At 42.7% G+C, this 14,601-nt stretch overlaps 1 protein-coding gene across 2 annotated transcripts; it reads right to left on the reverse strand.

The window, feature by feature from the left end:
• Positions 1 to 193: 193 nt before the first annotated feature.
• rnf11a (ring finger protein 11a) lies at positions 194 to 9,178 on the reverse strand. Of its 2 annotated transcripts, XM_015954292.3 has the most exons (4): positions 9,080 to 9,178; positions 8,788 to 8,890; positions 992 to 1,164; positions 194 to 884 (listed from the first exon to the last, which is right to left on the reverse strand). In XM_015954292.3, the coding sequence occupies exons 2-4, from the start codon at positions 8,884 to 8,886 to the stop codon at positions 713 to 715; spliced, it is 444 nt and encodes a 147-aa protein (XP_015809778.3). In that variant the 5' UTR covers positions 8,887 to 8,890; positions 9,080 to 9,178; the 3' UTR covers positions 194 to 712. The 2 variants fall into 2 exon arrangements, with proteins under 2 accessions (XP_015809778.3, XP_054607654.2); XM_054751679.2 differs by having other exon boundaries at positions 8,788 to 9,120.
• Between the last annotated feature and the right edge of the window lie 5,423 nt (positions 9,179 to 14,601).

Raw genomic sequence — 14,601 nt, forward strand, 5'->3', positions numbered from 1 at the left:
TGCTCTTACAAACCCTACGCCTGCGCTTCAGACTGGCCGCAGAGACAGCTGAGCCAGCACATCCCCAACGTTACCTCCACACCCATTCTCTGAAACAAGCATGAAAACACATTCATCTGTGGCTTTCTACAGAGTTGAAGACGGGGGTATTCCAAAGTGCTTTAAGGGGGATTGCACAGTCGATGGCGTCTCTGACCATGAAAGAGTGAAACGCTGGATTGATTTCCAAAACCAAGTCAAAGGCAAAGCAAAGGAGAGACTCTATAGTGTCGACTAACAACAAAATAATGACATTAAAACATATCAATTCAGAGGAAAAACAAAAGTTAAGAAAAATCTATCTGCCGCCATCTTTAAAATAACCTAAACCTGAAACTTTGTCATTTTCCAGTCTGGACAAACAACCCTCGTTTAAATAAAACTACCTCACATCACATCTTAACAGAGAAGAGGATTTCCTTTGAGAAGCTTGATTACAATCAGATAAACAACCATTGACCCCTAATTTGGCACTTTTTCCCACACCAAACAGACCAGACCGGTGCACACTCTGTAGCAGTAGTTTCTGACACTTGTGTGTATCCTCAAACACCCTACTCGTATCTGGTTAGCTCTGTGTTACCGTGGCTACCTGTCTGAACAGCTAGGGCAGTTTTGGCTAAGAAAAAAAAGGTGCAATCATATCTAGGCAGGAGCAGCTGCTGAGGCTTGCTCAGTTGGTTTCGTAGGTTAACAGCAGAGCTGCATCCACAGGCTCCATGCAGGAGGGGCAGGTGAAGGAGCGCATCAGCCAAGGGTCGATGCAATCCACGTGGTAGATGTGAAGGCAGGGCAAGAACCGAATGGGATCCCCATACTCAAAATCCAGCATGCAGATCACACATCTACAGAAACAGACAAGACTTTTTATTTACCTAAATTCTCCACCTACAGTGTGTTTGAGGTCAATTCGAGTATAACATTTAGTCAAATGCCATCATTTAAAACTTACTCTTTTACTTTCTTGTCAGAGGGGTCGGAGCCTGGGTCAAAGATACCTCTTGGAAGATGCTGGATGAGTCCGATTCGCTGGGCAATGCGGATCTGCTCCTCCTCTGTGAGCTGGGTCGCCAGACTACTCTCCCCTGGGGTGGGATGGAAGACTGGCACTGGTTGGGCATGCTCCTGGAAAAAAGGTTCACAAAACACCCGGAGTCATCTCCAACAGCATCAGAGTCCAGGTCAGGGATCAAAACTGGAATTTTTAACAAACAAACAAACAAATAAAAAAGGTTCCCGTAGTTTAAGGTGGTGACGGAGTCAAGACATTGGTCCTCTTTGGTCCTCAAGAAATGTAAGCAGGGTTCTGCGGGCTGATTTCTGAGGCCTAGTCCACACGTAGCCGGGGTTTTTTGAAAACGAGTATCCACCCCTCCAAAAGCTTGCATCCACACCACCTCGTTTAAAAAAAAACTGTCCACACGTACCCGGATAAATACGTTGTTAAGGACATGCCAGACCTGTAGGCGGCAGTACTTCCCCCGTTCTTAACCTCGTCCTTCGTCTGTGGTCTTCCGCAAGGAGCAGTAATTCCGCTTGCAAAAACAAACAAGCAGAAAGCGCTTGGACAATTGATAAAGCGAGCGCAGCTCTGAGGGCATCCATGCTGTCGGCTAGTGTAAACACAGGTCGCACACGTGATGTCAGCATTGTTTTGTCGCGGAAAGTGACGTTGCGGACCTTAAAACTCCGGTTTTGTCTGTCCACACGCAGACACCCAAAACAGAGAAAACGCAGATCTTCACTTTGGCCGGAGTTTTTAAAAAACTCCGTTTTCGTGTGAAAAAACTCCGTTTTCGTGTGGATGACAGGCCAAAACGTAGAAAAATATCTACGTTTTGGCAGATCCCCGGCTACATGTGGACAGGGCCTAAGTCAGAGCTGTTACTGAGCAGTTGTGCGAGTCTTTGTTCATAAGGTACACACTTAAGGTTAGCTTATTTTTCTTTTAGGTCTACTTAAATACTCGATTCATTCGACACAAGAAACCATATTTTTCTCCTCTATGACAAAAGGTTTATTTGTCTTAACCCTTCCAAAAACAATGTATTGTTATGATTCTAGTTATTTATCTGATATTGCAACATAAACTACCCAATGTAAAAAAAAAGTTTATTTATTTAATAATAAAAATTGTGTGCACTTTATTTGAATTCACTTGGGCAACTTCAGAAGGGCACTCTTTGGCCTCTTTATTAGGTACACAAGTCCAACTGCTTGTCAACACAAAAAATTAATCAGCAATTAGGGATGCACCGATATGATGCCAATACCAGTATCGGTAAAAGTTAACCGATACCAGGAACCGATACTAATGCAGTTGCTTGAAAATGGCTTCACTGTAACTTGTCATTTCTGTTCACCTAATATTTTAGTTTTGTGATGATTTCCATTCATATATTTTACTTTTTATCTACCTCACAGTCTTTTCCTGTGCAGAGAAGAAAATAAAATCTGTATTCCAAATCATTGCCTTTTTTTGTATGGTAGAAGTATCGGTACTGGTAATCGGTATCGGCGAGTACTCAGATCCAAGTATCGGTATCATATCGGTTTGGAAAAAAGTGGTATAGTTGCATCCCTATCAGCAATGACCCGTGCATTTAGTCACCTAGCCACGATGACAAGGACTTGCTAAAGTTCAAACTGAGCATCAGAATGGAAAAGAAAGAACATTTAAGAGACTTTGGAAGTGATGTGGTTGTTGGTGCCAGACAAGCTGCTCTGAGTGTTTTAGAAACTGATGATCCACTGGGATTTGTACCCACAACCACTCTAGAGTTCACAGAGAATGGTCTGAAGAAGAAGCAGTTATGTGGATAAAAATGTCTCGTTGAGGTCTGAGGAGACTGGTTGGACAGGTTCCAGGTGTTTGAAAGACAAATCTGCCTCCAGTCTCTGATCCAAAACATGTTGAACCTTGAAGCAGATAATGTCCAGCAGCAGAAGACCTCACCAGGTGTCACTCCTGTCAGTCAAGAACAGAATACTGGAGCTAGAATTCACACAGGATCTCCAGAACTGGACCAGAAGAGACTGGAAAACCTTTCCTGCTCTGATGAGTTTGGATTTCAGTGCCAACGTTCAGAATTTGGTGTCACCAACACAAAACTAGTATTTCTTGTATTAATGCTTCAGGCTGCTGCTTCTGCTGGTGGTGAAATGGGGATGGTGGTGTGTTTTTGTACCACTTTAGACCCCTAAGCTTCAATTCCACTAGTACCTGCTTTGATTGACACCACTTTAATCTGTGCAATTAGATCGTGGCTCCATTAGTACCAAGTATCAGCTCTAGCTCAAATTTTCAGAGCCATTCTCTGAGGAGTTCCATTCTCTCAGAGTAGGTACCATGATGCATATTCAAAAGGCTGTCGATCACTGATTGGCTAGGGGGTCACATGACTTTAACAGCAACTCACACACAAAAACCTAGACCCAAACCGCCATTTTTAAAAAGTAAACATGGGGCATGTCTATGATGATGGCCAACTCCAAAATAGTTCCCTGTAGCAACGGTGAGGCGCAGACCTTTCAGTGTCTGGTGGCTGATGAGAAAATACAGATGGAGCTAGAAGAAACAAGAGGTACACTGGTGAAGGTTCTTAGTCATCCAGGTAATGGTGATCCAAAGGGTTCAAATGAAGGCGACTGGACTTCTTTGGTTTCTTGAAGACGTTTCGCTTCTCATTCGAGGAGCTTTGTCAATTCTGACTGGAATAAGGGAGAGTCAAGTTTATAAGCTGTAGCTGTCTATTGTTATTTAATGAGCCGAAACTACTCTGGGTACCCCACCTCTCCATCTCCTGATGAGGAGTTGTTGGAAAGGTGAAACCTAAGGCCCCCCCCCCCCCCCCAATTTAAAGTGGGTTTTCACATTTGACATTGATAGCTTCTTTACACCTCTCTCAAACCATCTACCTTCTCTGTCTAGAATGTCACTCTCCAGTCAGAACTGACAAAAATCCTCAGATGAGAAGCGAAACGTCTTCAAGAAACCAAAGAAGTCCAGCTGCCTTCATTTGAACCCTTTGGAAAAAACGAGAGTTTTCAAAGAACTTTCTGAGCTCATGCTGGCTCACGGATTTCAGAGAAAAAGCAAACAGTGTTGTGACAAATAAAAAAAGACGAGGAGTGATTACTGAACCATAACGGACCACAATGGAAGGAGCGGATCAAACCACAAGACGTGGAAGTGGTTCGATCAAATGGATGCAATTTATGGTCATTGACACGCCAGCAACGGTCGAGACGGCGGCCTGGACACAGCTACAGCGATTCTGGATTCCATGACAATGGTGACTTGCAATTTACAACATATTCCAAGCCACTAGCTCTGTCCGTAGAGTTTACTAGTCCGATCAATGGTGAGAAAACATTCAAATAAACAACTAAAATGAATAGGCTGACGCTATTGTCCCCTCCGACAGGACTAAAGCTATGAATCAACACTAACAATGCTTTGCTTGCATTTTTCAGTATTTCAATAGTGTTGTGTGACTTTTGAGAAGTAGAAACAACTAGTCCCATCTGTAAAAGTTACTAGTCTCGTCAGTGTTGAGCATACGTTTGAAGAAACGAAGCTGACGCAATTTACGCGAGGAGATGAGCTCATTAGCATGAAGGCTACAATGCTCTGTGTGTGTGCTTATTTTGTTCCAGAATCTCTGCAGACATGCGAGGAAGACTTCCCTACTGAGGAACATGATCCACAAGGCTCCCCAGATGATGTTCCACCACCCTCAGCGGGCTCAACACAGGCACGAACGTCATCGCCGCCAAACATGCAGGCTAGCACCTCCACCTCACAGACCAGTACCAGCTCAGCACACAGAATGCTGCATGCAGCCAGTTAACTATGGTAAGGGTCCAAGTGTGATGTTTACATGGGACAACACTGAGCAAAATTATTGTGAATTGTTTTAATAAAGTTGAAAATGTTCCATTTGTAATAAGCCTTCAGATTATGTTGTTACAGTGGGGCAAAAAAGTATTTAGTCAGCCACCGATTGTGCAAGTTCTCCCACTTAAAATGATGACAGAGGTCAGTAATTTACATCATAGGTACACTTAAACTGTGAGAGACAGAATGTGAAAAAAAATCCATGAATTCACATGGCAGGATTTTTAAAGAATTTATTTGTAAATCAGGGTGGAAAATAAGTATTTGGTCACTTCAAACAAGGAAAATCTCTGGCTCTCACAGACCTGTAACGTCTTCTTTAAGAAGCTTTTCTGTCCTCCACTCGTTACCTGTATTAATGGCACCTGTTTGAACACATTATCTGTATAAAAGACACCTGTCCACAGCCTCAAACAGTCAGACTCCAAACTCCACTATGGCCAAGACCAAAGTGCTTTCGAAGGACACCAGGAAAAGAATTGTAGACCTGCACCAGACTGGGAAGAGTGAATCTACAATAGGCAAGCAGCTTGGTGTGGAAAAATCAACTGTGGGAGCAATTATCAGAAAATGGAAGACATACAAGACCACTGATAATCTCCCTCGATCTGGGGCTCCACACAAGATCTCATCCCTTGGGGTCAAAATGATCATGAGAACGGTGAGCAAGAATCCCAGAACCAAACGGGGGGACCTGGTGAATGACCTGCAGAGAGCTGGGACCACAGTAACAAAGGTCACCATCAGTAACACACTACAACGGCAGGGAATCAAATCCTGCTGTGCCAGACGTGTTCTGCTGCTGAAGCCAGTTCATGTCCAGGCCCGTCTGAAGTTTGCCAGAGAGCACATGGATGATACAGCAGAGGATTGGGAGAATGTCATGTGGTCAGATGAAACCAAAGTAGAACTTTTTGGTATAAACTCAACTCGTCGTGTTTGGAGGAAGAAGAATACTGAGTTGCATCCCAAGAACACCATACCTACTGTGAAGCATGGGGGTGGGAACATCATGCTTTGGGGCAGTTTTTCTGCTAAGGGGACAGGACGACTGATCCGTGTTAAGGACAGAATGAATGGGGCCATGTATCGTGAGATTCTGAGCCAAAACCTCCTTCCATCAGTGAGAGCTTTGAAGATGAAACGTGGCTGGGTCTTCCAACACGACAATGATCCCAAACACACCGCCCAGGCAACAAAGGAGTGGCTCCGTAAGAAGCATTTGAAAGTCCTGGAGTGGCCTAGCCAGTCTCCAGACCTCAACCCCATAGAAAATCTGTGGAGGGAGTTGAAAGTCCGTGTTGCTCGGCGACAGCCCCAAAACATCACTGCTCTCAAGAAGATCTGCATGGAGGAATGGGCCAAAATACCAGCTACTGTGTGTGCAAACCTGGTAAAGACCTATAGTAATCGTTTGACCTCTGTTATTGCCAACAAAGGTTATGTTACAAAGTATTGAGTTGAATTTTTGTTATTGACCAAATACTTATTTTCCACCCTGATTTACAAATAAATTCTGTAAAAATCCTGCCATTTGGATTCATGGATTTTTTTTCACATTCTGTCTCTCACAGTTGAAGTGTACCTATGATGAAAATTACTGACCTCTGTCATCATTTTAAGTGGGAGAACTTGCACAATCGGTGGCTGACTAAATACTTTTTTGCCCCACTGTAGTTATGTTCGTAAGTTATTATTTAATAATGAAGTTACATGTTACTGCATGTGTCCTCTGCCTAAAGTCTCATACTGGTCTAAAGTGCGAAATCAAACTAATCCCAGATTTTCTGTGTGTTCAGCTAACACAACCGAGGTCACGTTGCCTGAACATGTCCAATACATTATTTTTTAACAGATTTCCTATTTAACATTCCAGAAGGTAGAGACTGTCTAACAATTTTTGGTTTCTTGTGTAGGGCAACGAAGAAGGTTATAGAGAATGGACAGTGGTGATGGCCATTCAAGAGGAAGGAGCCCTTGACCGGGAAATGTGCAGTGACCAGGTGAAACTTCTCCTGGATGACACCCGTGAGGCCAGGGAACAGGAAGCAGTCCTGAGATGACAGGAAGTCTCACAGAGAGAGAGAGAGAGAAGCAGCAGTGGGAGAGCAAGAAGCAGCCAACAACAGGGATGAGACCGATGCATTTAATCACAACTTTTCAGCCTTGGTCGAGATACTTGGCAGTCCTGCATGCAGCATCAACCCAAAATGAATAATTTTAAAGCCTTAACTTGCACATTTACAGAGTGACCTGTCTATTTTTTTTACTTGTTTAATATCTTAAGCAGCACATTTTATTTGTGAGAGTTACCTTTCTTACTTTGTTTTAATGCCTCAACTTGCACTTTTAAAATTTGACTAAAGTTTTATGTTGAATGTTTGCTGCACTGGTGTCAGCGGTCCTGTGTCATTAAAAGGTTTAATGAGGCAGCTCATCAAAGGATGAGCAGACTCACCACGGCTGTAATATTCAGTTGTCACTGTGCCAATGCTCCTCCTCGCATGAGCGGGTAATAGGTTCCCCCGGCTGGCTAGCTCCCACAGAGAGTAAAGCCTCAGAACCCTGGCATCACGCAGACTCCCTGCCATCCCAGTAAACACATTCCAGAACAAGCCCTTACCATCCACAACAGCTTGCAGGATAACGGAGTGCCAGCCATTGCAATTCAAATAATCATTGTGGTGGGGCTATAATGGGAATGTGAGACCCGGTCGGGTCATACCAAAGACTTTAACAATGGGACCCAACGGGAACGGCGCAACGAAACTAGAGCCCTCCAGTGGCTGATACTGGTGAGAAACAGCAGCCCCCCCCCCCCCCCCCCCCAAGGGAGGAGCACTGCAAGATGGAGCACGTGACCCCCCCCGCCCCTGACGGCCGAATCCGCCAGGCTTAACTCATTTTCTGGGGGAAACCCTGCTTACCTTACTGGTACAGCTTCTTAAAGGGACATAAACGTTCAAATAAAATTTGTTGACATGGGAATAATTATCTCGATTAGTCAGAAATTTCAATTACGATACATTTTCGATTTATTGCCCAGCCGTGGCAGGCACTAACGGAGTTGAGGCTCTAGTACCACCTGAGCCTGGTTTAATCACCACAGTCTAGCTGAGAATTGTTGCTGACCATGCCCATCCCTTTAGGATGACATGGACCCATGTTCTGATGCTGCTTCAGCGGGAGCTCAGATCATCTCCAACTAGTTTCTAGAACATGACCATGGACTCTAGCGCCCTCCATAGTCACCAGATCTCAGTCCAGAAAAGAACCTTTGGCTTTTGATGCAACAATTTTATGCTATCTTTTCAATAAGGTCCAGATCCTCTAAGTATGGTTTCCAACACCAGGCTGAGTTTGTGCCATGAAGAATTAAGGCGGTTCTAAAGGCACATGGAGGTTCGACCTGATACTAGAATGGTGTACCTAATAAAGCGACCAGTGATAGAAAAGATGGACCAGCCCACTGGACAGAAGATTAAAAAATTAGGACAAATTAGATTTATCCTTTGAGACACCCAGCTCCTGAAAATAAATCTGCCTTTGAACGGAAATAAAACGTTATCAGATTAAAATTAAAAGGTAAAGCAGTCAGAAATTCTGATTTCTAATGCTTTTGTGTCATTCTGAGATTACATGCTGAGAGATTACAGATTAACAAAAAGATTACTTGTATAGACACCTATTTAAAATTCTAACCAACAACACAGCCCATTCATGTCCTAAACTTTATCATGCACCGTTTCTAAAAGTTAGCACCACTTAATTAAATACACCCAAATGAAAATCCCAGGGGGTGCGTTCAATCTCCGGGCCGGATTAAAGTGGACAGCCCGACTGCTCACCTGGTAAGGCGGCGGCGGCTCTCCGGGCAGGCTGCCCCCCTCGGAGTCGTTCAGGAGCGAAAGGTCATCCGCGCCTTGTGAAAACAGACAGTTCCCCATTGACCTGCGACCACCATGAGAGAGTGTAACTTCTTTTTTGGGTCAGAAACAAAACTGAGCGGCTTTAGCTTAGCTCGACACCGCTGCTGGCTAGCAGCTTGGAGAAAAACAGCAACAGATTAGCCGACTTCAGACAAATGAAAGCAGAAAACGGAGTAAATCAGAGAGCCTGACAATAACAGGTGACACAAACCATAACTGTACTTGCAAGGCGACGATTGCGTGTCCAGCTGTGTGTTGTGTTTACAAAACACAAGCCGGAAAGATCGTTGTAATGACTTCCGGTTTAGTCAATGGCACGCTTTCAAAATAAAAGCAGGACATTTTATGGTGTTGAAAAAGTGCCTAAAGTCGATTTCCGCGTAAACGTGACATGCGTGAGGAAATTTTAGGGAGCCTAAAGCCTAATTCATGCTTCTGCGTCAGCTCCACGAGAGAAAGACACGCACTAACGGAGATGGTTTGCTTTCGGACTTCTCCATCACCTGGGAATGTTGCAAAGCAATTTCCCGCCAGGACGTCAGAGGGCATAGCGCTTTTATGGGGGCATCCTGTCATGTATCCGGTCCTATATAATGCATTTACTATCATGTTTATATTGGGCCTAATTCCAATACTCGCCCTGTGCCCTGCGGTCTTCAGCAAAGTGCACTTGGAGAAGTGCATTGTAAGGCTTTGAGTGTATAGTACACAAGTGTGCAAAAAATCTGTGAATTGAGAGAGGGAGTATTGCATTGTCGACTGCTGGTCGCTGTGTTACTTTTTTTTGAAAAACCTTTTTAAACAACTTTCAAACAAACAACCAAACAATTTTTTGAAATAAACTGACATTTACATTCTTGATTTGTAAAAGGGTAGAATGCCTTCTCCAGGCCAGGGATGAGGTTCTGCCCCAAGTGGAGGAGTTTAATCCGAATGTCTCCCACATGGCTAGGGAACGCCTTTGGATTCCCCCGGAAGAGCTGGCCCAAGTGGCTGGAGAGAGGGAAGACTGGGCCTCTCGACTTAGGCTGCTGCCCCCGCGGCCTGACTCTGGATAAGCAGAAGAAAATGGATGGATGAATGGTTCTAAATTTCTGTCAGTATGCTTCCGGTGCAAGTTTATATACATTCAAAACTACAATTTTAACACATACAAACTATCCTGAACTGACATTACCTCTTGAGCTCTTCTGGTGAGTTTGCACTGAAGGATTAGTGTCCATACGTCACAAGGCCACTCGAGGAAGTCCAGGATGTCCACCTCAACCTCACAAAATGGTGGCACCAACACAATGCATTTACTGATGTCCAGTTTCTGTCGCTCCTCAGTGGTAGTCGTTTTCTGGTTCTGTCATCTCCTTGTTTTTTTTTTTTTTTTAAATATCTCTTGTGGCATCAAGGCTTGACTCTCCAGTTCAAGTTTTTTAGCTTAACCCTCTGGAGGCAGGCGTTGCAGATTTGCAACGTTAAAATCTAGCTACCTGGTTACTCCACATACTTATTTCATGATCATTTTTTTAACTCAGAAGTACCCCTGAAGGACTTAGTTGCTCGTCCTTTTTTTAAAACTTATTTTGAGCCTGAGAGGGTTAACCTTGGTTTCTGCCTCCAGCTTCATATGGCAGATCTCCAGTTCCATCTGCCGTAGCTGATGCTTCTCCTCTGCCTCGTAATTAAACTGTGCCAGACAGACTTGCAGTCTTGCAATTTCCAGTGAACTCAGCGTAGAGGCTGGTTGGTTAGGATCATATCAAGGCAAAGTTGGTGGTGGAGGAGGCATCTTATTTTCTGCAGGCGGGGTCCGAAGCTCGAAGGCAGCTTCCTCGGGAACTGTTGGAGGCGATCGTGTTCCATCACCATCTTTGAGGTCGTCATCTGTCAGCAGCACGACAGGACAGTCTCCTGTCTCCTTCTGAGACAGAAAGTTCAAGCTTTCTGAGGTGGAAATCACAGTATCTTTGAACTCTTTCTTTACCATTGTGCGGGTGCCACTGAGACAAAGGTGCGCAACCACTTCCACCAGATCGCACTTGCGGCAGGCCCCAAGTGCTTCCCGCGAAGGTTCACCCAGAAACTCCTTCAGAGAAACCGTTTAAGTGGGCTAACCTGTGTTGAACTAGAAAACTCTAGCAAAAGCTACACAAAAAGTCCAGTCACCACACTATAAGACCCCCACAACACAACTTAAATATCATTAACACTATCTACTATATACAAACCTATTTACGTTAACCAGGAAGAAAATATCCCGGACGAGCCCCCATTATGTTATGTCCCCTCTGGCTTTCTAGAAGGGTGAGGGAATAAACACAGTGAAAATAAAAAAGGTGGAGGTCTGTACAGTGTAATATAATAATGAAGTGTCAGGCGTCAAATTAAATGGGTTTATTAAACAAAACTGTGCTGTATTCAATATTTACAGAATAAACAGCTAGACAAAAGGGACTAACTGAAAGCAACTCCCTGTTCTAATAACAGGGAGGAAAACCTGATTATTGGGCATCTTTTAGTCTATTTTTTAGTTCATTCACACCATCCTTAGATATTGCCACATTTGTTACTGTTTTTAAGCCTTTATAAACCCATTGAAGCATGACGTCACGCCCACCCAGGCTGGAGGGCAAGAAGACGGCACCTCACCATTGACCACAGTTGTGTTTATCTCTTAGTTGTCAATTAACAGCTAAATAGCTGCAAAATAAAATCCATCAGCATGGTTAACACGTAGAGCTGTAAGCTGCACAAGTAGACAAAATAAGGATAGTAAAGTTCAATTTCACAGGTTTCCAGCTGATAAGATACGCTGAAGGCTGTGGTTTACGGCCAGTTCCAGTAGATAAACCACCAACATTGTGGCAGACAAAGTCTCGCAACAGAATTAGAAAGTAAAATATCTGTCCCACATGTCCAGAAAAAAACAAGTTAACTCCATCTAATCTAATATAATTATGCGCGATCGCGAGAATGAGGAGCCAACGTGGTATCAAAGCAGTCAGCTGGTTTACTACATTTTACAAGCCAAGAGCCTTATGAAACAAGTCCAGAGATATACCTTTTCTAATTCTTGTGTTTTACAGAACAGAGAAAGTTGGGTTAATTATGACATCTGTGTTTTCAGTACATTTAAAGTGTCTTGTAACAGAAGAAATTCCTTTTCTGGCTGCAGTCTCTTAACCCGTTGAGTGTTCTGGCATTCTTCTCCAGGACTCCACACCTATAAGCTGGGCAGCGTGAAAGGTCCTGGTACTGCACCGGTTCTCCACCCATCCACAACCACTCATCACCCAGGAAACGCAGACCAGTCCACACCTACCAAGAGTAAGTTCAGAGATTCACATAAACAGAGGGGTGTGGTTGGTCATCAACAACACAGAGGAGAAAACCAACCCACCTCACCAGTGGTTGCCTCCTGTGCTCTGCTACGTGCAAAGTTGTGATCGTCTGCAGTGATCAGAGTGGCCAGGTCATAGTTGTGTTTCCAGAATTTAATGGTTAGATTTACAGAATCCGTGTCCTCCAGAGACCTGCAGTGTTCTAATGCCTCATCCCACGTCTTATTCTCCTTCACCAGAACCAGTGTAACATAGGAACAGACGAAAGTGTGAGTAACACTGCAATATTCATTTATCCATGTGTCACCTGAGGACACTTTAAAGGTACAGTGCTGGTTATCCTGTGGTTCTATAAGAAACAGAAATGGAAATATAGACAATTAGACTTATTCTGTTCATCAATTAACAAATTAGGCATTAATACAATGAATGCCAGATCAAATGTAACAAAAAATGTACGTTATTGTCAAAGCATAAACATTAACATGAAAAAATACATGTGATCAATGTTTACATCAGCCTCAGAAAACTCTCAATGTCTGGTAGAAAAATTTACACTAGCATGGGTGTGAACTCTTCTTACTAAAAATACTGATAATTTAAAACATTTTAAATTATATTTTGCTCTCATGAATATAAATAGACCTGAAGAGAAAATTGATTTATTCATTTAGTTGAAAAATAGAAAAATGGAATCTTTAAAAACCATAGTGGGATTATCAGAATTATTTTTTATTAATTTGGTTAGTCGTGCTTACCACCCGCAGCCCAGTTAAAAAAGTTTGCAGTTACATTTCCATCAGACCATTTCCATGGAGATTGGTTTCCATTTCGGTACAATCCAATCCAGCCCCGACCCTTTGACACAATCTGGTTTTCTTTTTCATTTCTGATAGTGACCAGATCTTTGTAGTTTCCTCTGCAGATCGACTGAGCTTGTTGCCAGATTGTGAATTGTCCGATGTGCACATAGTCAATAAGGGTGAGATCTGACCACTGACCACAGACAGGATAAATGACAGGTAGCAGGGAGACGAATATGTGGATATTCCTCATTGTTTTTCTACTGAAGCACCTCCAAATACCTGTGGTCAGACCATTTCAATAAGTGAAACATTATAGCTACAGACTCATAAGACATGCTAAATAATAAAATAACAATCTTCACTCAATTAAAAGAAGTGTTCATATTAAATTAACTTAACAGTTATTAATAAAAATAAAACAACAAAAAAATCTAAATGGAAAAAAAACTGTGTGTGTTGTAGATGTATCATTTTATCTAAAATCCAGACTGCAAAACAATTTATAATAATAATATATAATAAGTATCAATACAATAATGTATTAACAATGATAATTAATACTAAGAAAACTGAACATACATACGCCGCTTCTGGAAATCAGCTGACTATTTTTGTGACAGTTTGAACTTAAAGCACTCTTTTACAGTTACCATTAAGAATACAGACCTGAACACCTGTACTCACCTCAGGCAGCGGCTGCAGGAAGTTCAGCTCCAGGTAAAGCTGATTCTGTCTTTGTGAGCAATAAAACAGACTCCACCGACCAATCACAATGCTAAACCTAGCTACGCTGTCATCAAATCTGGCACTAAGCCGATATGACCATCCTTCCTGTTTTGCATCTCAGGTTTCTCCTGACCTGTCACACCGCAGAACAATGATATGTTCACACAACCTCCATCCATTGATCGATGAGGATTGTTACAAATAGATGAACAGCACTCTGGACATGAGGCCAGTCCATCACACAACATGAAATAGGAATAATAACTCCTCAGAATATTGCTGATACTTTACATGTACACACCCAGCAAACACCAACACTATTCCACCATCACTCCTGAGTTATTACTGTCAGATCCCACTGGCAGCAGGACTAGATAACACAGTTTCCAATGAGACTGACTCACTGAATGTTTTCCTCCGGCCTTAATAGAACCAGCCTCCATTGGTGTGAAAAACCCCTTTACATGTAAACACTGTTAACTCCTCACATCTTTAAGGTTCCAAGGCTCATTGAATTCAGAGTCGGGTGCGTTTTCATTGTGCACCCGGGTGTCCAAGCTGTAAGTAAGTAAGTAGTAAGGAAATTTTATTTATATAGCACTTATCACAGACATAGACTCACAAAGTGCTTCACATAGATCAAAACAAAATAAAACACAAAGTCATAAAATCATAAGGGTCTCAAGACAAAAATAGATTGATATCAGAAAAAATAAAGTCATAAAATTATAAAATTTCATAAACATGTGAAAAAAAATACAAATTTGAGTCCAAAATAAGAAAATTAAAGATTTAGGTAAAAGCAGCTTTAAATAAAGGGGTCTTTAGCTGTTTTTTAAAAAGTGTCCAGACTGTCAATGCTGCATAGG

Source organism: Nothobranchius furzeri, chromosome 7 (genome assembly GCF_043380555.1).
Source record: "Nothobranchius furzeri strain GRZ-AD chromosome 7, NfurGRZ-RIMD1, whole genome shotgun sequence".
NCBI classification, from domain to species: Eukaryota; Metazoa; Chordata; class Actinopteri; order Cyprinodontiformes; family Nothobranchiidae; genus Nothobranchius; species Nothobranchius furzeri.

Bases quoted from the DNA above. Each gene is read 5' to 3' on its own strand.
- rnf11a (XM_015954292.3), bottom strand. From the start codon at position 8,886: ATGGGGAACTGTCTGTTTTCACAAGGCGCGGATGACCTTTCGCTCCTG. The intron at 1,165-8,787 runs GTGAGCAGTCGG...CCTTTTTTCCAG, and splicing joins AGCCGCCGCCGCCTTACCAG to GAGCATGCCCAACCAGTGCC. The intron at 885-991 runs GTAAGTTTTAAA...CTGTTTCTGTAG, and splicing joins TCTGACAAGAAAGTAAAAGA to ATGTGTGATCTGCATGCTGG.